The 22,621-nt window shown below is 42.9% G+C and overlaps 1 protein-coding gene across 1 annotated transcript; it reads left to right on the top strand.

Moving 5' to 3' along the window:
- The first annotated feature begins 101 nt into the window (after positions 1-101).
- Positions 102-12,632, top strand: LOC120044713 (cerebellar degeneration-related protein 2-like). Its single transcript, XM_038989391.1, has 7 exons — positions 102-315; positions 2,136-2,248; positions 7,209-7,357; positions 7,531-7,707; positions 10,631-10,936; positions 11,021-11,294; positions 11,500-12,632. The coding sequence occupies exons 1-7, from the start codon at positions 234-236 to the stop codon at positions 11,767-11,769; spliced, it is 1,371 nt and encodes a 456-aa protein (XP_038845319.1). The 5' UTR covers positions 102-233; the 3' UTR covers positions 11,770-12,632.
- Positions 12,633-22,621: the final 9,989 nt, after the last annotated feature.

Genomic DNA, 22,621 nt, shown 5'->3' with positions numbered 1-22,621 from the left:
ACTTTCTAATTATTGGTCAATGAACTGTCATTAAAAAAAGTAGTGTTGCTTTTTACTTAGGGGCTGAGTTCGTTCTCCGGCTGCGCAGATTGCCACGTTGCCGCAGAAAGACACCAGACTACGACACCAGAGGATATTGTCTGGTCACTCCAGGCTGTTTATCACACCGGTGTTTTAGGATTCTGCCGGGTGGAGCGTGCACTCTCTATTGGGATACAATTGTAAAGTGGAAAATGCTGACCGATATGATAGTGGAGGAAGAGTTTGAGCTCAAGGATGAGGAGCCATGGTATGGCAAACAGGACCTTGAGCACGGTAAGATACTTGTGTTGCGGGCGTTGAAGGGAGGGATAGCTCGGTTGCGCCCTAAACAGCCGCAGCTGAGAGAGAACAATCACCAGCCTCTTATTGCAATACGACTCCACTATTATACAGTCATCTGAGGTTACAGATTGGAAAATAATTACAAGGTAGTGGGGTCTATATTGAGAATTACTGAGAGCCTTCTTGTTGCCAGGATATCCTGAGGCTGTCACTTCCCATGTGTTGATTGTTGTGTCGTGTGTGTGTAGGCTACAGTTTTTGTAGTTTGTTTGGGCACTATTTGCATGTATATGTGTACTACATGATTATTGTGCACCTGTATGTTGTTGATCATGACACTCATTACGTGGCTGGCTGCAACCTGGTCTCAGAGCATTTTGTATTATTCTGTATGTAAATCCAATACACTCCATTTAGTATGATAAGTTTCGTATATTATGTATTAATTTGTGGATGTCCATCACCCATTTTGTATGATATGTTCTGAATTATAATTTGTAATGTTATGAAATTAGAATATGTTACGATTTTGCAATATAATATGTTACGAATTCTAGCTAGGTGGCTAGGATGCTAGCGTTAGCTAGGCTAGGGGGTTAGTTTAAAGGAAGGGTTGGCTAAAAGGGTTAAGGGTTAGCTAACATGCAAAGTAGCTTAAAGTAGTAAGTAGTTGAAAAAGTTGCTAAAATACAAAAGTTATCCGCAATGCGATTCGAACTCGCAACCTTTGGGTTGCTAGACGTTCTCGTTATACAAAACAAAAGGTTAAATTGATACACCTTTATTTTGTTATGGTTCCCACACAGCCATATTTCCATGTTACAGTGCTTGTTTCCAGAAAACAGGTTGACTACCTGTGCAAATTAGCTATCTGCGTCTCTGAACACGTGTGTAAACGGAAGTCAGACGCCACAAACGTGTTGTCACTGAAAAATACTGTCGGCTGCAACTGTGTTAAAACCGCTTAAATCTGTGTACAGGAAGTGTGTATTTTGCATTTGGAAATAATATTGATGTGATATGAAAGTAGAGGGATTTATGTTTCTAGAACCATACCGCAATTGAGAATCGATTTAGATGGAGTTTAGGCTTCCAGAGCCAATTCACCTTTAAACAGAACATGTAAGGTCCTTGGACTAAAAGGAGTAATGTTAGCCCAATATTGGACTAAAGGAGCCTAACATACTGTGTGTACACATTTGTGAAAGTGTGAATTGATCCATGTTTAGTGTGTATATGCAACAGTGATAATCGTACTCTCCTTGCGTTGTGTTTTGTCCAAATAAATCACCCCAGCCAGTGGTCCCAGTTGAGCATTATTTATTATTTGTTAAATAGGAAACATCACGTTAGTTGTGCAGGGCTTAATGATGTTGATGGCTGTCGATGGTAAAATCTGTAGCATGAAAACATCTGTGTTAGCAGTGGGCTTATGTGACCATTACATCGGTGCATGCTAGCTAACACACTTATATACAGCAATGATATACCAAAGCATATCCCAGAAAGCCACTTAATCCCTAACAGGTACCATATACCCACACATGTATAAATCAGCAATGTACACATTGTAAAATATAAAAACAGAAAACAGTATTCAGAACGTGACCTACCCATTGCGTCACATTTTCATACTGGGGAGACCTGACGTTCGCGATCTCCCCCTTTCTGCCTTATTTTCATCGGAATTGAACTAACCAATAAGAATGCTTGAACTTTAAATACACCTTTCTTTAGAGGCAAGTTGGAAACATAACCAACCCTGTTACATATACAATGAATGTGTTTTGTTTGCGTGTATCTATTTACAGATCTCCATTTGGCGGCTCAGCTGGGTAAGACCCTGCTGGACCGGAACCATGAGTTGGAGCAGGGGCTGCAGCAGATGTACTCCACCAACCAGGAGCAGCTGCAGGAGATTGAGGTAGCTAGTCTAAATATGATCATACTAGGTCACTGAGAGCAAATACAAACACGCACACCACATTGTAGGCTAATTTTTTCCCCCAATGATTTAGAATCAGTCGGCAACATAAGATGTGTAATATGAATGAATCACTTTTTAAACCTTGCTCTGAAGGTCACTATGGCTGGAATATTGCTTATTAATAAATTATAATTTTGCAGATACTGTACCACTGGAGTAGCCCTACATTCATTCACCAAACTGACTTAGTCTTAGCTAACCTGTCCTTCGGAAAGTATTCAGACCCCACAACGTTTTACACATTTTGTTAGGGTACAGCCTTATTCTAAAATGTATTATTGTTTTTTTCCCCCTCATCAGTCTATACACAATACCCCATAATGACAGCAAAAACAGTTTTTTCAATTTTTGCTAATTAATAAAAAAACTAAAAAACATCACGTTTACATAAGTATTCAGACTCTTTTCACAGTAGTGTAACGACCCTGGGTTTATAAGCGCTAATATTGACTCTTCCGCATGAGCATGCTTTTGTGGCACAGTCGATAGCGCACTGGACTTTGGGCTAGAAGGTCGAGGGTTCGAGACCTGCTCTCTGCCTGTTTCATTACATTGGTGTCAGAAGTGATCGGACCTTGCATCCACGGCAGTGAGTGTGCTTGGCCGGTGAGCGCGTTCCTGTAAGACGTAGAGTCGCAAGCTAGCGCGAGGACGCGCTCTTTGAAAGGAGGAAGTAGTGTAACGACCCTGGGTTTATAAGCACGGATATCGACTCTGCCGCACAAGCATGCTTTTGCGGCACAGTCGCTAGCGTGCTGGACTTCGGGCTAGAAGGTCGAGGGTTCGAGACTTGCTCCCTGACTGTTTCATTACAGTACTTTGTTGAATCACCTTTGGCAGCAATTACAGCCTTGAGTCTTCTTTGGTATGATGCTACAAGATTGGCACACCTGTATTTGGGGAGTTTCTTCAGCTCTGTCAGGTTGGATTGGGAGCGCTGCTGCACATTTTCAGGTCACTCCAGAGATGTTAAAGTCCGGGCTCTGGCTGGGCCACTCAAGGACATTCAGAGACTTGTCCTAAAGCCAATCCTGCGTTGTCTTGGCTGTGTGCATTGTCCTGTTGGAAGGTGAACCTTTGCCCCAGTCTGAGGTCCTGAGCACTCTGGAGCAGGGTTTCAGATCTCTCTGTACTTTCTCTTGATACTGACTAGTCTCCCAGTCTCTGCTGCTGAAAAACACCCCCACAGCATGATGCTGCCACCACCATGCTTCACCGTAGGGATGGTGCCAGGTTTCCTCCAGACGTGATGCTTGGCATTCAGGTCAAAGAGTTGAATCTTGGTTTCATCAGACCAGAGAATATTGTTTCTCATGGTCTGAGTCCTTTAGGTGCCTTTTGGCAAACTCTAAGCAGGCTGTCATGTTCCTTTTACTGTCAGTGACCATTGGGTTCTTGGTCACCTCCCTGACCAAGGCCCTTCTCCCCCCCGATTGCTCAGTTTGGCCGGGCGGCCAGCTCTAGGAAGAGTCTTGGTGGTTCCAAACTTCTTCCATTTAAGGATGGAGGCCACCGTTTTCTTGGGGACCTTCAATGCTGCAGAATTGTTTTTGGTACCCTTCCTCAGATCTGTGCCTCGAACATGCCCTGTCAACTGTGGGACCTTTATATATACAGATGTGTGCCTTTCCAAATCATGTCCAATCAATTTAATTTACCACAGGTGGACTGTGGTTGTAGAAACATCTCAAGGATGATCAATGGAAACAGGATGCGCCTGAGCTCAATTTCGAGTCTCATAGCAAAGGGTCTGAATACTTATGTAAATAAGGTATTTCTGTTTTTTTATTTGAATCAATTTGCAAAAATTTCTAAACCTGTTTTCACTTTGTCATTATGGGGTATTCTGTGTAGATTGCTGAGAATCTTTTTAGAATAAAGCTGTAACGTAACAAAATGTGGAAAAAGTCAAGGGGTCTGAATACTTTCCGAAGGAATTGCACCTGTCCTGTATGTAAACAAAAACAGGGCTTCGGTGTTCAAAAGCAATAAGAAGCTTAGCTCAACTGTATGACGTCATTAGGAAAAAACCCTACGCACAGACCAACAAGTCCATCAATGGGAGCCGAAAGTCCACGTTGACAAATCTCTCCCCCAAATCTCTTTTCTTGTCAGGCTCTTCCGATCGTTAGTTTCCTCTCGTTAAATGGGATAAAGTGAAAGCCTGTCTGGATTAGCTCATGACTTAATTGGTCCTTGGCATGGTGCAATGCAAGGACAGGTATTTGTCTTACTATCTTTAAGGAACCTTTAGGACACCTTTCACCTCTCTATAAGGAGAGCAGTGGCCAACGGCTTTATGCTTCCTTCAGTAGCCAAAGGCTTAGTCAAGGTAGTGAACTTTCACATAGTTACTACTGATGTTATCCTGCCTCTCAACACAGGGTATCTAAGGCTGTGTTTAGACAGCATAGCCTAAGAGAACTTGGTGTGCAAATGCTCTTTCCTGCCTCGCACCTCATGATATATGATGGTGTGTTTAACGACCAACATTTTGGGGTTCCCTAATAGTACCCTCACTATATTCATGGGATGTATCCTGCTGAGTACTCAAACACACATGTTCTCAGTTAGGGTAGTGGTACAAACAACATGACATTTTCGTATCAGACCTTTCTGCCTTTCCTCCATCATCCTGACTAGTGACCACTTCTTAAGTATGAACTCCTTGCTGGTTCACAAGGGTCGACTTGAGCTATAGGTGCCGGGCATGCGGAACAGGTCTGATTTGTACAATAAATCACTTCATTTCCAAACAAATAAGCATGAACAACAGATCTGTACAAAGATTAGCAAATATGTGCACTGCGCAGGTGCTAGCTTTGGGTGACCATGGTGGAACAAGCAGTATGTGTCCGGTGAGCAGTCTCAACGAGTTCACACAAACAGGTGATACATTCAAACGGTGTTCAGGCGCAACGTGTTCGTTCAGCACACAACCAATCACAGGGGATTTTAACATTAACGAAAAATGGCAATTCCACAGTAACAGAATGATGCTGAGACTCCCAATTTTCCACTTTCAAATGTACGTAAAATAAAAACCAATGATCGCAAAGTGAAAAAATTAAAACATACAACTTCATGTACAAGGACTACTTTTAACAATTTCCACAGAAAATTTTACCCAAAACACGCTTACTTGAAGAACAGTGCAGAGGCAACGTTTGGTAACAGAATGACGGCACAAACAGCACAGACCATCATTCTGTTACCAAACTTTGCATCATTCTGTTACCGTGGAATAGCCCAAGAGTAGCCTAAGACCAGGTACAGACACCACATATAGAGATGGTCAGATACATGGGATTACAACTCTAAGCACTGAAGGCATTGGCCTCATAATAAGCACTGTAAAGAATTTTAAGGTCCTTTGTTGACTTGCTGTCAGTAAGATGGTCTCTCCAGTAATTCAAATAGAACGGGACAGTTGGTATAGTCGGACATCCTGGGGTTAAACGTCAAGACAGAGGTCTTAGACTAGAGGGTTAAAACCTCTACAGGATCGGTGTCCCCCCGCTGGACGGTTGAGCTAACGTGCGCTAATGTGATTAGCATGACGTAAGTAACAAGAACATTTTCCAGGACATAGCTATGTCTTATATGGGCAGAAAACTTAAATTCTTGTTAATCCAACTGCACTTTCCAATTTACAGTAGCTAATACAGTGAAATAATACCATTGCTATTGTTTGAGGAGAGTGCACAGTTATAAACTTAAATGTTTCAATTAACCGATTTAGGGAATATTTGGGCAGACTTGATACAACATTTTGAACAGTAATGCAACAGTTCATTGGATCAGTCTAAAACTTTGCACAGATACTGCTGCCATCTAGTGGCCAAAATCGAAATTACGCTTAGAGTTCTAAGTCATGTAATCGCCTTATTCTTGCATTTCAAAGATGATGGAACAAAAAGAGAAAACACATGTTTTTTTTATTTGTATTATCTTTTACCAGATCTAATGTGTTATATTCTCCTACATTAATTTCACATTTCCACAAACTTTAAAGTTTTTCCTTTCAAATAGTTTCAAGAATATGCATATCCTTGCTTCAGGTCCTGAGCTACAGGCAGTTAGATTTGGGTATGTCATTTTAGGTGAAAATTGGAAAAAAAAGGGTTGGATCCTTTAACAGAGGAATATATGCTTTTTATTTTCAGGTAACGGTTAGATAGATATGTAAAGTTCAAGGTACTATTGTCACCTATGCAACTACTGTGACAGTGTTACTCATCTGTCAGTATTGTGACACTGCTATTTTTTTCACTTTGGACTCTTAAGGTCTTTGTACATTTTTGACTGCAAGATCAGTAAGGTATCTTTCACATGTAATTGAACCAGCTCAAAGTTCCATTGACGTATTTTTCAACTGAAGTGTGTCTCTCTGAAGGAGATCACTGAGTGATGTGGGTTAGTGATTTATCCTCCTATGCCTCGTCTGTCAGTCAGTTAATATCAAAATCTAATGATTTGAATTAGTCATGATGGTTCGAGGGCACACAGGGGGATCACTTAGGAGTCCTTTAACAAGTGGCAGTGACCCATCCTGATAATGCTAAGTGGTATATGTCCCAGCCCTATGCTTGCATAAAGTATTCCGGTCACAAAGCCACAGTGTTTTGCCAGTCCAAAAGTGTGTTCGGTGCTTCTGGTCCTCTTCAGAAGACGCACTGACCTGTTTCGTAATGGATCATTGTTCTGAGAATTGAATTGCAAGAATGAGAGGACTCGCATACTGTAACAGTCATAATGGAACCATAATTAAATGCTTGATCAATACTTACATACAGTATAAACTCTATCACCTGACAAACGCTGGACCCTATTAGTGGACCCAAAAACTGTTCTATCCATCCTATTTCAATGGCAATTACCTTTGACCTCCTCCCAGTACCTGACTAAGCAGGTGGATTTGCTGAGGCACATGAATGACCAGCATGCTAAGGTATACGAGCAGCTAGATGTGGCGGCCAGAGACCTGGAGCAGGGCAACCACAGGCTGATTCTGGACAACCGCGTCGCCCAGCAGAGGATCAACTGGTGAGACTCAGGACTTTGTGATTCCTTTCTGAAAATAGTAACTGCAAACATTTCCCCCCCCCAGTATAAATACTTAGACCCCAAATTTATTAAGAGGCAAGGTTTTGGCTAAATTAATTTTCTCCACAAAGCTCAGTAATTCGAACCACTTCTATGCTCGTCCTCTCTCTCAGCCTGACAGAAACAATCAACAGTCTTGAGACCCACATGGAGGACTTGCAGACCCAGGTGGAGGAGCTGAGGACAGCCCAGTCTGACCGGAGCAGGAGAGAACTGGCCGAACAGAGACACAACCTCGGAGCACAGAGTGTGTCCTGCCTCAAGGAACTGTATGACCTGCAGAAAGACAAGTGAGTGTGTGCATGTATGTGTCCTGCAGCTGTGCAATTGAACCTGGTGCCAACAAACCGCTTATGTTATTGTTACTCTAAAACATAGCCATTCCACCACAGAACCAGATGTGTTCAGCTTTATTCAGCTCAAATCAATGTTGATCAATTTAATTCTCATCTCAACCATGCCAACCAAGACTAGGCTGAGAAGAGAGTAGATGGAGACAAGAGACCAACTCTAAGGCCAGCTAATTTGGTTTCTCATTCTCCAGTGGGAATGGTCACAGTGAGCTTTGTGTCACAACACTAATTCCCTGCACTCTGATATAGTAACTAAACAATTTGGAGATTATGTGCATGCTAAGAGAGGGAACACAATAACAAACAATAAACAGAGGAAGTTACCGTAAATGTTATTTTAAAGTACAGTAACAAGCATGTGCCTTGAGGGGAATGTTTTACTTCAGCTAGCCTGAATGTTTGTCACTGGCCAAGTTAAAGTACATCATTCCAGGAACTGTGTGTCTGGCCAAGTTACAGGTCCTTCTGAAAGTTTTTATAGAAACTGCACTATCGATCATCAATGGTGTCAAACCAGCAGTCATAGAGCCTCTTCTCATCTCTTCCCCTTATAGTGATCTGCCTACTGTGTATTCCCTTTCAGTACACATTAAGTAAAGGAGACAGGCAGAGAGACACTTTGACTATTGATATGGGTCCATAGTGTAATGACTATGTATTACCGCTATTATCAGCCATGTGCTGACTGGGTGTCCCCAGGTCACACAGACCCAGACCACCTAATCTGGGCCAAGGCTTTTCGGACATAATCCCCTGCAGATAAATCTTTGAGGGGGTTAAGTCTAGCCTGTATACACACACTAACATACACACATAGTTTAGTAGCCTGTTTTAGCATGCAATACAAAACCACTGATAAAACACATACAGTACCAGTCAAAAGTTTGGACACACCTACTATCCAAGGGTTTTTCTTTATTTGTACTATTTTCTGCATTGTAGAATAATAGTGAAAACATCAAAACTATGAAATAACAAACAGGGAATCATGTAGTAAACAAAAAAGTGTTAAACAAATCAAAATATATTTGAGATACTTCAAAGTAGCCACCCTTTGCCTTGATGACAGCTTTGCACACTCTTGGCATTTTCTCAACCAGCTTCACCTGGAATGCTTTTCCAACAGTCTTGAAGTTTCCACATATGCTGAGCACTTGTTGGCTGCTTTTCCTTCACTCTGCGGTCCAACTCATCCCAAACCATCTCAATTGGATTGAGCTCGGGTGATTGGAGGCCAGGTCATCTGATGCAGCACTCCATCCCTCTCCTTCTTGGTCAAATAGCCCTTACACGGCCTGGAGGTGTGTTGGGTCATTGTCCTGTTGAAAAACAAATGATAGTCCCACTAGGCTCAAACCAGAAGGGATGGCATATCACTGCTGAATGTTGTGGTAGTCATTCTGGTTAAGTGTGCCTTGAATTCTAAATAAATCACTGACGTTGTCACAAGTAAAGCAGCATCACACCTCCTTCTCCATGCTTCACGTTGGGAACCACACATGTAGAGATCATCCGTTAACCTATTCTGCATCTCATAAAGACAAGGCGGTTGGAACCAAAAATCTAAAATATGGACTCATCAGACCTAAGGACACATTTCCACCAGTCTAATGTCCATTGCTCGTGTTTCTTGGCCCAAGCAAGTCTCTTCGTAGTGGTGTCCTTTAGTAGTGGTTTCGTAGCAGCAATTGGACCATGAAGGCCTGATTCACGCAGTCTCCTCTGAACAGTTGATGTTGAGATGTCTGTTACTGAACTCTGAAGCATTTATTTGGGCTGCAATTTCTGAGGCTGGTAACTCTAATGAACTTATCCTCTGCAGCAGAGGTAGCTCTGGGTCTTTCCTGTGGCGGTCCTCATGAGAGCCAGTTTCATCATAGCCCTTGATGGTTTTTGCGACTGCACTTGAAGAAACTTTCAAAGTTCTTAATTTTCTACATTGACTGACCTTCCACATTAACCGATGTCTTAAAATAATGATGGACTGTCGTTTCTCTTTGCTTATTTGAGCTGTTCTTTCCATAATATGGACTTAGTCTTTTACCAAATAGGGTTATCTTCTGTATACCACCCCTACCTTGTCACAACACAACTGATTGGCTCAAACGCATTAATTAAGAAGGAAAGAAATTCCACAAATGAACTTTTAACTAGTTACACCTGATAATTTAAATGCATTCCAGGTGACTACCTCATGAAGCTGATTGAGAGAATGAGTGTGCAAAGCTGTCAAGGCAAACGGTTGCTACTTTGAAGAATCTTAAATATAATATGTACAGCACTTCGAGATATTAGCTGATGTACGAAGGGCTATATAAAATAAACTTGATTTGATATACAGTGGGGAGAACAAGTATTTGATACACTGCCGATTTTGCAGGTTTTCCTACTTACAAAGCATGTAGAGGTCTGTCATTTTTTATCTTAGGTACACTTCAACTGTGAGAGACGGAATCTAAAACAAAAATCCAGAAAATCACATTGTATGATTTTTAAGTAATTAATTTGCATTTTATTGCATGACATAAGTATTTGATACATCAGAAAAGCAGAACTTAATATTTGGTACAGAAACCTTTGTTTGCAATTACAGAGATCATATGTTTCCTGTAGTTCTTGACCAGGTTTGACGCCACTGTATATTTGATTAACACTTTTGTTGGTTAATACATGATTCCAGATGTGTTATTTCATAGATTTGATGTCTTCACTATTCTACAATGTAGAAAATAGTCATAATAAAGAAACTCTTGAATGAGTAGGTGTCCAAACTTTTGACTGGTACTGTACATGATAAAAAACAGGCCTCTATAACCACTTTCACCATCTTGTTGAACCTTAGTCCTTTTCCCTGTCCCAGGTACATGGCCTATGAGAGCCTGCGTGTGGAGCATTCCTGGACAGCAAGGAAGGAGTCCTGTCAGGACCCAGATCCCGAGGAGGAGAACTCTGTGCTCCAGCGCTCCATCCAGACCCTGCAGGCTGTTCTGGCCTCTGAGCGGGGGAAGCGGGAGGCAGCGGAACAGGAGACTGAGCTGACTGCCAGGGAGAACGGGGCTCTGGAGCAGCGACTGGCCCTGCTGGAGGGCTGCCGGGCTAGGCAGAGGGAGCTGGAGACAGAGGTGGAGGAGCTACGGCAGCTGTGGCAGGCCGACTACGCCAACAGGTACGATCATGACACTTTCTATTCATACTTGGTACATGTTGTTTGTATATTCAGCATAATAAAGACAATACTCTACTCCACCAGCGTTAGGAGACCTGACCGGCTACTGCTGCCTGACACAATCTTCTTCGCCCCAGAGGAGAAGCCCAGTCTGGTACAAAAGGAGGAGGAGAAGGAGGTGGGGGAGCAGGGGAGGCGCAGCCTGCAGAGGTGCAACAGCGAAAGTGTTCTGAAGGGGACACTAGCAGACGACATCCGGCGGGGGCATGAGCGTACATGTATCAGAAGAGCAGAGGCGGTGAAACAGAGAGGAATTTCCCTGCTCAATGAGGTGGATGCCCAGTATAGTGCACTGCAGGTAAAGGGTTTCATTTCTCATTATTGCATAATCAACACAAAGACCGAGGGTGAAATATTTCAATTTGTTTACGATGTGCCCTATGAATAAGAATGACAAACAAAAGGTCTAGGAAGTGAAGCAAATTACATTTTTATACAGTAATTTGAGTTTGTTATACAGTGTGGAAATTGCCAATGAGTGACTGAACGTTTGCCTCCTGCAGGTCAAATACGAGGAGCTTCTGCGGCGCTGCCAGCTGGGGGCAGACGGGCTCAGTCACAAGGCCGTGCAGACACCCCACAGTTCCCACGGCACTGTCAGTTACCCTCGACGGCGCCTCTCAAGTTCGGCCACCTCCATCGGGCTCCCAGCTGTCCCCGAAGACAACGGGCCTCAGCCGGAGTACAAGGCCCTTTTCCAGGAGATCTTCACCTGCATCCAGAAGACCAAAGAGGACCTAAGTGAGAACAAGTGGCCGAGTCAGGGTCATTGACTCTGGGGACGGTGATGGCAGTATTTGTTCTTTCTGCACCTTTGAATGGACTGCTCAAGAGGATATTGCTATAGGAGAGGGCCTCAAATAGCAGATCCCAAAGGGTGTTTTCTGTGTGTGTGTGTGTGTGTGTGTGCGCGCACGTGCACTAACACCTGTACCTCTTATACAACATGTCTCCTTCAATCCTGTCAACGCTATCACCTCGACACGCTCCGATGGTTTCATCAATAAGCACTATTATCTACCGTCCATCACTTTGACTACTTATCATCCTTATCTACAAGTTTGTTTTTGGCGCAAACATTTCCAGGTCAGATGTTGATAATTGGATTGTTTGAGTCCTGATGCTATCACCTCTTAGCATCCGACTGCTCTTATGCCTCATTTAGCTCGATTAGATGGCACCACCTCTTCACTTGACGTCAATGGGTGCAATAATATTAACAACCAGGGTTTTTCTATTCTTTTGTTTTCTACTAAATTCAAGTAATCATAGCAATTAGAATGGTATGTGTATGTACCATAGATTTGGTCTTGCAGCTTAATGAGTAGGCCTACGCTGTGTTTGTTTGTACGCTGATACCACGTACAGAACCACTATTGTACAGATCTTGAACTTGCTTAGACTATCTAGCAGTCTGTGTTCAATCCGCTTAGTGTTAAGCCTGTCGGGGGAGCCATACCTTTTGTGCACACTGTACATATTGCCAGATTATAGATTTAACTACATTTGTGTACCTTTTTATTATGCCAACTAAAGAGTACTGGACTAGATGGAGTACTTTATAGACTCAATAAGTACTTTATAGGTGCACTAATATATATATATTTGTGTGTGTGGAGAGATATATATATATATCTCCACACACACAAAGTATGTGGACACCCCTTCAAATTAGTGGATTTGGTTATTTCAGTATAAAATCGAGCACACAGCCATGCAATCTCCATAGACACACATTGGCAGTAGAATGGCCTTACTGAAGAGCTGCGTGACTTTCAAAGTGGCAACGTCATAGGATGTCACCTTTCCAACAGGTCAGTTCGTCAAATTTCTGCCCTGGCAGAGCTGCCCAGGTCAACTGTAAGTGCTGTTATTGTGAAGTGAAAACATCTAGGAGCAACAACGGTTCAGCCGCGAAGTGGTAGGCCACACAAGCTCACAGAACGGCAACGCCGAATGCTCACTACCGAGTTCCAAACTGCCTCTGGAAGCAACGTCAGCACAAGAACTGTTCGTCGGGAGCTTCATGAAATTTCCATAACGGTAGCGTAAGATTGCCAATCGTTGGCTGGAGTGGTGTAAAGCTCGACCCCATTGGACTCTGGAGCAGTGGAAACGCGTTCTCTGGTGTGATGAATCACGCTTCACCATCTGGCAGTCCGACGGACGAAAATGGGTTTGGCGGATGCCAGGAGAACGCTACCTACCCCAATGTATAGTGCCAACTAAAGTTTGGAAGAGGAATAATGCTCTGGGGCTGTTTTCAAGGTTCGGGCTAGACCCTTCAGTTTCAGTGAAGGGACATCTTAACGCTACAGCATACAATTACATTTTAGACGATTCGGTGCTTCCAACTTTGTGGCAACAGTTTGGGGAAGGCCCTTTCCTGTTTCTGCATGACAATGCCCCAGTGCACAAAGTGAGGTCCATACAGAAAGGGTTTGTCGAGATTAGTGTGGAAGAACTTGACTGGCCTGCACCGAGCCCATCGAACGCCTTTGGGATGAATTAGAATGCCGACTAACAGCCAGGCCCAACATCAGTGCCTGACCTCACTAATGCTCTTTTGGCTGAATAGAAACAAGTCCCCACAGCAATGTTCTAACATCTAGTGGAAAGCCTTTACAGAAGAGTGGAGGCTGTTATAGCAGCAAAGGGGGGACCAACTCCATATAATGCCTATGATTTTGGAATGAGATGTTTGACGAGCCGGTGTCCATGACTTTTGGTCATGTAGTGTATTTATGGAGGTTAGGCCTATAGTAGTCAACATTGATTTCTAGATAGATTGGCCTGTAATACTAGAGAACCATAAGTGAACACTGGGAAAGGCCCAGTCTGTTCTCACTGTTTCATGGTCCTTTGTGTAATGTGTCCCTATAGCTACCTATGCCAACAGGACACATCGCGTCTTTGCACTTTCCACTGACCGATGGACACTTTGTAAAAATGTATTTATTTGACAATTATTTAGACGATGAGATGGTATTTATTTCCCTATGCTAATATTTGTCATTTGTCACTTTATTCCAGATCTATAATGTGATTGTTGCGGTAGCGAATGCTGATTCAGAGGAGTTCAGTGGTTTTGAGTTTGACTGACACTGAGGTTCAAAGTATGTTAAGGTGCTTCTTAATTGAATATGTGAAACTTACGTTTTGTAAGCGGAAGTGTTACAAAACGCTTAACACAACAGAAAAAAGAAGATATATGATTAAGGTTGCAGCGAGCTGTCTTTTAATTTGTGGATCCCTCAACAAAAGGTGCTTAATCTCAAAGCCCTAAGAATGGTAGACTGGTGGTTCTCTGCTCAGCAATATCCTGCCTTTAGACCACAACAAATGAGGGTAGGAGCAGTGGAGTCGGTCATACAGACACTGAGACACTTCAGATAACCAAGAACAAGAGGTCAGATCAATACATCGACATCTTTTCCATCTCAAGTCCAATGCTTCTCAGTGTCTGGTTTACCGGATGGGTTTACTGTTTCTTACTTGTGATGGACTGAAAAGTAGAAACACAAAGCCTGTCAATATTGACATCCTTTTTGCTCCTTTCAAAATACTTGGCTTCTTGGTGTCTCAGGGCAGACATAAGGAATATAAATAAATTATATTTTGACAAGGAGATACATAAAAACAGCAGTACTGCATCCTTCAAGGACTGGAGTTGTGTGTATTAGATGAATATACAATCTGGATTAGATGATCAGTAGCCAAATGGTCAGCTGAGGAATTACCTGTTATAGCCTACTTCTTTGTTTCAGGAGTTTATTCAGAACAGTGGAAGATAGACCAGGGGATCAGTTAGAACAAGTTCTATGTTCTCTGTTTTTTTATTTTATTTATTTCACCTTTATTTTCACCTCACCTGTTGTGTAGATTTACATTACCTCCATGACTGTTCTGTTTTGAATAAACCCCATAACAGTCTCTGGGCTCAAAATGCAGCTGTACATCAACAATGGTGAACTTCAAGTTGCCCTTTCTCTCTCTACGACCAGGGTCCATTATGACGTTACTTATCCTGGACAGAGACTCAAACTTGACTTCCATTTTGTGTTTTACATCAAATTAGAACTTGAAATGATATTATATGGCTGAACTATTTATTAATTCTATACTTGATATAATGAAAATGAGAACTATTACAAATTACAATTTCATAGTAATATACAACTGTAATTAATATATAGATGCAGCCTATAGTATGATGTCATAGATCAGCATTACAAGTGTTCTCCATGATGACTAACACATGCTTACAGTGAACCATTAAAAAATAATTGTGTAAGAGGTGTTATCATTCTTTCCCATACAAGAGCCTCATGGAGAACATGCCCAAGCAAACTTGGGTTATATGTTGGCTAGATAAAATAGGCTTCATAGATTGATACCATCGTGTCACTGCATAGTTACTGGGAGGGCTGTCTCAGCCAGCCCTCCTTCCATGTTTTAATGTCTGTTGTATTAAATAGGGTACATTAATCTCTCTCAATATTCATGTGAACTGACAAACTATAGTGAGAGAATCCATCCTAAAGGGTACAAGGTAGACAACTGTCACACATGTAGACCTACAGTACTCTTAAAATGGCCTCCTCTTAAAGGAAACCCATTTTTGATGTTATTTCGTATTTGTGCATCTCTGAGCGATGTTCTATCGATTCCCGGGGTCATTTTAATGTTTTCATGTGTATCTGAGCTATTCGCCGTTCAAGCAGGCAGAAATACAGCCGGTATGACGACTTTTGTGTCATACAGTATATTACATATCCTACTTTACATGTATTATAGGACAAATTAGTCATTCTGATCAAGGTACAAATCTCGTCCCCCACCCCTTAATTCTGAACGAGCACCTCAGTCCTCAAATGTCCTTGGGGATCGCCTCTCAGGCCAATAATAGGACTTTGTCTTCCAGACCGCTAATAGCTTTTACTTAACGACTAGTTTCCTGCCCTACTCCCAACAACCCCCAAATCCACTAACCCTCCACAAAAGGGGATTACATGCTAATCTCGGCCATAAAGAGACTGTCTTGCAAAGACTCTGGACTCTGTGGACACTGAGAGAAGTTTGTGTTGGCTTTCAAATCAACCTGCAATTGAGACCTACGTTTGGTTGGGAGACCGTATGAAATTGATTGCTGATAAAAGATTGTAATGGAAAAGCGACGTATGTTCTCTTCAGGCCTAAAACAACTTCAATGCAACACAAAGTGGAGACTGAAATGTAGGCTAGGCTATAGCCTATCAATGGCGCTCCTATATACATGTAAAATGTCTTATTAGATTCCAGCTTGGAGCCAGAACTCCATTCAAATATTTTGGCTCGCTGGACTGAGGTGTGGGAGTCAGAATGTTATGCACGCCCTCATGCCTCTGTCCCAAATGCATAGCTGTATGTCTCAGTTCATTGTATAGACTCCACACTGCATTCCTCAGCTCTGTGACCTCAGCAGAGAACGTATGCCAGGTGGAACTCAACAACACTCAGAGGTTATCCTGTCAAGATTTACACGACTGTGGAAAATGTAAGGAACATGTTTTTGTGATTCATGCTTCAATTTCTAATGAATTCTGCACTGTGTGACAACCCTATAACATTACAGTAGGCTTACCTATTCTAATTATCTATAGAGATCAAATAAAATTTTATTGGTCACATACACATGGTTAGCAGATGTTATTGCGAGTGTAGCGAAATGTTTGTGCTTCTAGTACCGACAGTGCAGTAATATCTAACAATTCCACAACTACCTTACACGCACAAGTGTAAAGGAATGAATAAGAATATGTACATATAAAAGATGGATGGGCAATGACAGAGCGGCATAGGCAAGATGCAATAGATTGTATAAAATACAGTATATACATATGAGATGAGTAACGCAAGATATGTAAACATTATTAAAGTGACATTATTAAAGTGTCTAGGGATCCATTTATTAAAATGGCCAATGATTTCAAGTTGTATGTAGGCAGCAGCCTCTCCGTTAGTGATGGTTGTTTAACAGTCTGATGACCTTGAGATAGAAGCTGTTTTTCAGTCTCTTGGTACCAGCTTTGATGCACCTGTACTGACCTTGCCTTCTGGGTGGCAGCGGGGTGAACAGGCAGTGGCTTGGGTGGTTGTTGTCCTTGATGATCTTTTTGGTCTTCCTGTGACATCGGGTGTTGTAGGTGTCCTGGAAGGCAGGTAGTTTGCCCCTGGTGATGCGTTGTGCAGACCGCACCACCCTCTGGAGAGCCCTGCGGTTGTGGGCGGTGCTGTTGCCGTACCAGGCGGTGATACAGCCCGACAGGATGCTCTCAATTGTGCATCTGTAAAAGTTTGAGGGTTTTAGGAGACAAGACATTTCTTAAGCCTCCTGAGGTTGAAGAGGCACTGTTGCACCTTCTTCACCACACTGTCTGTGTGGGTGGACCATTTAAGTTTATCTGTGATGTGTACGCAAAGGAACTTAACTTTCCACCCTCTCCACTGCTGTCCTGTCGATGTGGATAGGGGGGTGCTCCCTCTGCTGTTTCCTGAAGTCCACAATCATCTCCTTTGTTTTGTTGACATTGAGTGAGAGGTTGTTTTCCTGACACCTCACCTCCTCCCTGTAGGCTGTCTCGTCGTTGTTGGTAATCAAGCCTACTACTGTTGTGTTGTCTGCAAACTTGATGAATGAGTTGGAGGAGTGCATGGCCACACAGTCATGGGTGAACAGGGAGTACCGGAGGGGGCTAGGCACACACCCTTGTGGGACCCCAGTGTTGAGGATCAACAAAGTGGAGATGTTGTTTCCTACCTTCACCACATGGGGGTGGTCCGTCAGTAAGTCCAGGACCCAATTGTACAGGGTGGAGTTGAGACCCAGGGCCTCAAGCTTAATGATGAGCTTGGAGGGTATTATGGTGTTGAATACTGCGCTATAGTCAATGAACAGCATTCTTACATAGGTATTCCTCTTGTCCGGATGGGATAGGGCAGTGTGATGGCGATTGCATCATCTGTGGACCTATTGGGACGGTAAGCAAATTGAAGTGGGTCTAGGGTTACAGGTAAGGTGGAGGTGATACGATTCTTGACTTGTCTCTCAAAGCACTTCCTGATGACAGAAGTGAGTGCTACGGGGCGATAGTCATTTAGTTCAGTTACCTTTGTCTTCTTGGGCACAGGAACAATAGTGGCCATCTTGAAACATGTGGGGACAGTAGACTGGGATAGGGAGAATATATTATTGATCAGCTTGACATTATGGACATAGCCTATTGTTTGGATTTGATTGAGGTATTGGTGTTTATCTATTCTCATCCACTATCAACAATAAGGCCACTCACATTGGCAGGAACAATGGTGAAACAGTAATCTCATCTTGAAGAACTGAATTTCATCTCAAGTTCTATCATGCGGCCTATTTCAGAAGCATATGAGAGCGCTTTAATTTCAGTCCAGTTGTATTGAAAATAAAACAATATAGAATGGGAAAAATGTGTAATTTATTTCCTGCTAAATTTGCCTACACAAACTACACTATTTGCTTGCAGTGCATTTCATTGGACAAAAAGCTTACAGCACCTGGTATTCCCAGGCAGTCCTCCATACACGTACTAACCAGGCCCGAGCCCAAACCTGCTTAGCTTCCGAGATCAGGCGAATTCAGACTGGTATGGCCATAAGCGAAGGAATGGTGCAGCTGTAAAACATTTTGAGTATCTGAGGACCCATGCCAAATATTTTCAGTCTCCTGAGGGTGAATAGGTTTTGTCGTGCCCTCTTCACGACTTTCTTGTGCTTGGACCTTGATAGTTTGTAGGTGATGTGGACACCAAGTAACTTGAAGCTCTCAACCTGCTCCACTACAGCCACGACAATGAGAATGGGGACGTGCTCTATGTCTTGATCACATTGAGGCAGAGATTGTTGTCCTTGCACCACACGGTCAGGTCTCTGACCTCCTCCCTATAGACGGTCTCATCGTTGTCTGTGATCAGGCATACCACTGTTGTGTCATCAGCAAACATTTATTTTATTTTTTTCCCCCAAATTTTTTTTTACCCCGTTTTGTTCATGGTATCCAATTGGTAGTAACAGTCTTGTCTCATCGCTGCAACTCCCGTATGGACTCGGGAGAGGGCGAAGGTCGAGAGCCGTGCGTTCTCCAAAACTCAACCCAACCAAGCCACACTGCTTCTTGACACAATACCCACTTAACCCGGAAGCCAGCCGCACCAACGTGTCGGGGGAAACGCCGTGCACCTGGCGACAGTGTCAGCGACCACTGCGCCCTGCCCGCCACAGGAGTCGCTAGTGCATGATGGGACAAGGACATCCCTGCCGGGCAAACCCTCCCCTAACCCGGACGACTCTGGGCCAAAATCAGGCAAAACATTGAAGGGATTTTACTGGGCCCTAACGGACTACAGACATTGACAGTCTCCTTGCCTAAAAACAAATGCTGAATGTACTGCCTACATTTTGAGGGAAACGCACTGTCCATTATTTGATTTGATCAGGGCAGGGCAGGGAAGCACTAACAAACTGCATTTAGTCCTATAAAAGAGATGATATTATTAGGGCGATAAATAAAAGGCAGTTGCTCCACGTGTAGCAGTGTGATGTTGTTCCCCTAGATTACGCACCAAATTGCACACAAGGACCAATTCAAATAGGCCAGGTCAAGAGGGGATGTTAATAATTTGATAATAATAATAATAATTCAGTGTATTTTTTTATTTAATTACAGCTGCATAGCTAATGTTTTTATTTGGTGTACAAACACTTTTTCATACCAATATTGTACATACATGTGATTGTAAAAGTTTTGTATATTTTGGTTTGGCCCATCGCGGGTTATCTGTATTCCCATACCCTTTTATCGTTCTCTTTTGCCTGACCCTCGGCTAGCAAGGTATGTTGTCCTTGGCTCTGAAACTGTTTAATATACAACCGTCATAAGGTTATACAATGTACTGTTTTGCAACCATAAGTTTGTTATAGTGTGGACAGTGTAGGAATTTATGTTAACAAGTTTCACAGAGCTCACTGACTGGGGTATCTGTTGTAACTTGTGAGTACTTGTGACAGTGGTTGAGTGAGTGTCCATGTGCTCGCGCAGGTGCCCGAGAGCTGTGACTGCGCCAAGGGTAACATGTGTGTTGTCTCTTCGTGTGCAGGTATGTCTTTTATTTTGTCAGAATTATGTTCTGTATAGTTTTACTTGTATGGTGTGCTGTTGTGCAGCGAGGGTGTGCACGCAGCACCTGTTAATTCCTTTTGGCGCTCTTTTGCCTGACCTTCGGCTAGCAAGGTGCCTGAGAGCTGTGACTGCGCCAAGGGTAACATGTGTGTTGTCTCTTCGTGTGCAGGGCAAATAAAAAGATTTCAACGAGCAGACCGTCAGTTGTGGCAGCGTCCTAATTAAAATTACACAACGCAGAACGAACCACGCTACACACGCATGACACAAGAGAACCCTCTACTGGAGCAAAAAGCTTACAGCACCTGGTATTCCCAGGCGGTCTCCCATCCAAGTACTAACCAGGCCCGACCCTGCTTAGCTTCCGAGATCGGGCGTATTTTTTTATTATAAAAATGTCAAAGTAATTTACAACCAAATCACATTAATACTATCAATCCTTCAATTAATTTCATTCCTTGTACATCAGCAAAAAAACATTTTCCAAAACACCAACAACCCTAATAACAAAAAAACAAAATCAACAAAACGAAACAACAAATTAAACATAATTACACCATCACACCATTTCAGAAGTTAACCCTAAATCCCCCTCCTCCATAGACACTAAAGTACTTCCCTTTATGAACATACTTTCAAATTTCTCTAGTTTTGCATTATACATTACTTCCATCTGCTTTCTTAAACCTGCTTTAAAGATTACCCAGACATTCAACTTTTTCCCTTCAAAATGTTTCATATTCCTTCTACAGTAAATTGCATACCTCACAAAACTCAAAACAATAATCAACAGGTACACATTCACACCCAAACATTTCCCCACCACTCCAAATAATCCCATTGTTCTCAAACCATTTGCATTTATTGACATTATATTGACCATTCTAATGAATGATAAAATTATTAAATATAACTTCATTATCCTCTACCTGTTATCCAGTTTCTTTCCTCTTCCACCCTTTCTCTCCCCCTCTCCCCACCGCTTTCCTCTTCCTGTATCCTTCCCTCGTTCTTTCCATCTTTTCCCCATCATCCGTGTCCGATATCTCCTCCAAGTCCATGCTATCCAGCCAACTCACCCTCTTGTCATCCACCTCCGTTGTGCTCCCCGTATTCATCTCCGTTTCTGGTATAGTCGTTGTGCTCCCCGTGTTCATCGCCGTCTCTGGCACCATCATCGTTGTGCTCCCCGTGCTCATCTCCGCCTCCATTATTGTCCTCAAATCCAAAACCCTCTCCATTTCTTCACCCCCCCGAGGTACTTGTTAGTGCTGTGCTTTCCCCCAAAACCTGTAAGTCTCCCGTGCTTCCCCCCCAGTCCACTCCCCCCCTCTTCTTATTTCTGAGTCCATACTGCTCCCAATTTCAGTCAATCAATCAAGTTTATTTTCAAGTTTATTTTAATTTTATATAGCCCTTCGTACATCAGCTAATATCTCGAAGTGCTGTACAGAAACCCAGCCTAAAACCCCAAACAGCAAGCAATGCAGGTGTAGAAGCACGGTGGCTAGGAAAAACTCCCTAGAAAGGCCAAAACCTAGGAAGAAACCTAGAGAGGAACCAGGCTAGTCATCTTCTGGTCCTTCTTCTCCCTTCTTCCTTCCTCCTTCTCTCCACCACGTCCTCTCCTCCATCTTCTTCTCCTTCTTGCGACAATACACCTGCTTCCTTGAATAGTGCTTGACTCCCCTCTTCAGCCATCACCTCTCCACAGTTGCACTCCGCCATTCTCTTTCTGCATCCACCACAAAAATTCCTTTCCTTCTCTCCGACACATTCTCTCGCATAGTGGCCTTGATTGCCACACTTGAAACACTTAAATTCCGGGCAGTCTTTAACTATGTGCCCGGGTTGAATGCACAATCGACAAACTCTGACCTGTCTGTCATGAATTACCCTGAAGTATTCTGCTCCCTCCAGCGTCTCAATTTTTGTAGAATATGGCAATGATGTAACTTTTTCTGTGAATTTGACCTTGCAATATCGTGTCCCGTCAACCACCTCCATTCCTGGCCAAACTCTCCTCCTTATCTCCGAGGCGGCCGTTACTCCCCAGCTACTCAGCTTGCCCAGTATCGCACTATCTTCTATGTATACTGGGAGATTCATGAAAGATACCACCACTTCTTTCACATTCATATCTCTCGCCAGAATCCTGGTGTCCTTTATCCGTAATCCATCCATTAGACGTTCTTTTCCTTTTTCGTCTCTCATCGTAATTTCATACTTCTTTTCCCCTTTCATTCGGCATCCCACCACCTCTCCACACTCCTCCTTAATTGCTCGTAGTACTCCCATTGTCGTCACCTTTTCTTCTCCTACCAACTCAATTGCCACCGTGTATTCTTTGCTATATTTCATTCCTCCTTTATCTTCATTTTTCTTCCGTTGCGCATTTTCGTTGTCCTTGTCCATTCCGTCTGTCTTTTCCATGT

Source organism: Salvelinus namaycush, chromosome 3, assembly GCF_016432855.1.
Source record: "Salvelinus namaycush isolate Seneca chromosome 3, SaNama_1.0, whole genome shotgun sequence".
Classification (NCBI taxonomy): Eukaryota; Metazoa; Chordata; class Actinopteri; order Salmoniformes; family Salmonidae; genus Salvelinus; species Salvelinus namaycush.
This window is presented reverse-complemented; position numbering and strand designations above follow the sequence as displayed.

Excerpts from the sequence above, each read along its gene's own strand:
- LOC120044713 (XM_038989391.1), top strand. The coding sequence starts at position 234 with ATGCTGACCGATATGATAGTGGAGGAAGAGTTTGAGCTCAAGGATGAG. Across the intron at positions 7,358-7,530 it reads GCCCAGCAGAGGATCAACTG|CCTGACAGAAACAATCAACA; the intron begins GTGAGACTCAGG and ends CCTCTCTCTCAG. Across the intron at positions 11,295-11,499 it reads CCCAGTATAGTGCACTGCAG|GTCAAATACGAGGAGCTTCT; the intron begins GTAAAGGGTTTC and ends TGCCTCCTGCAG.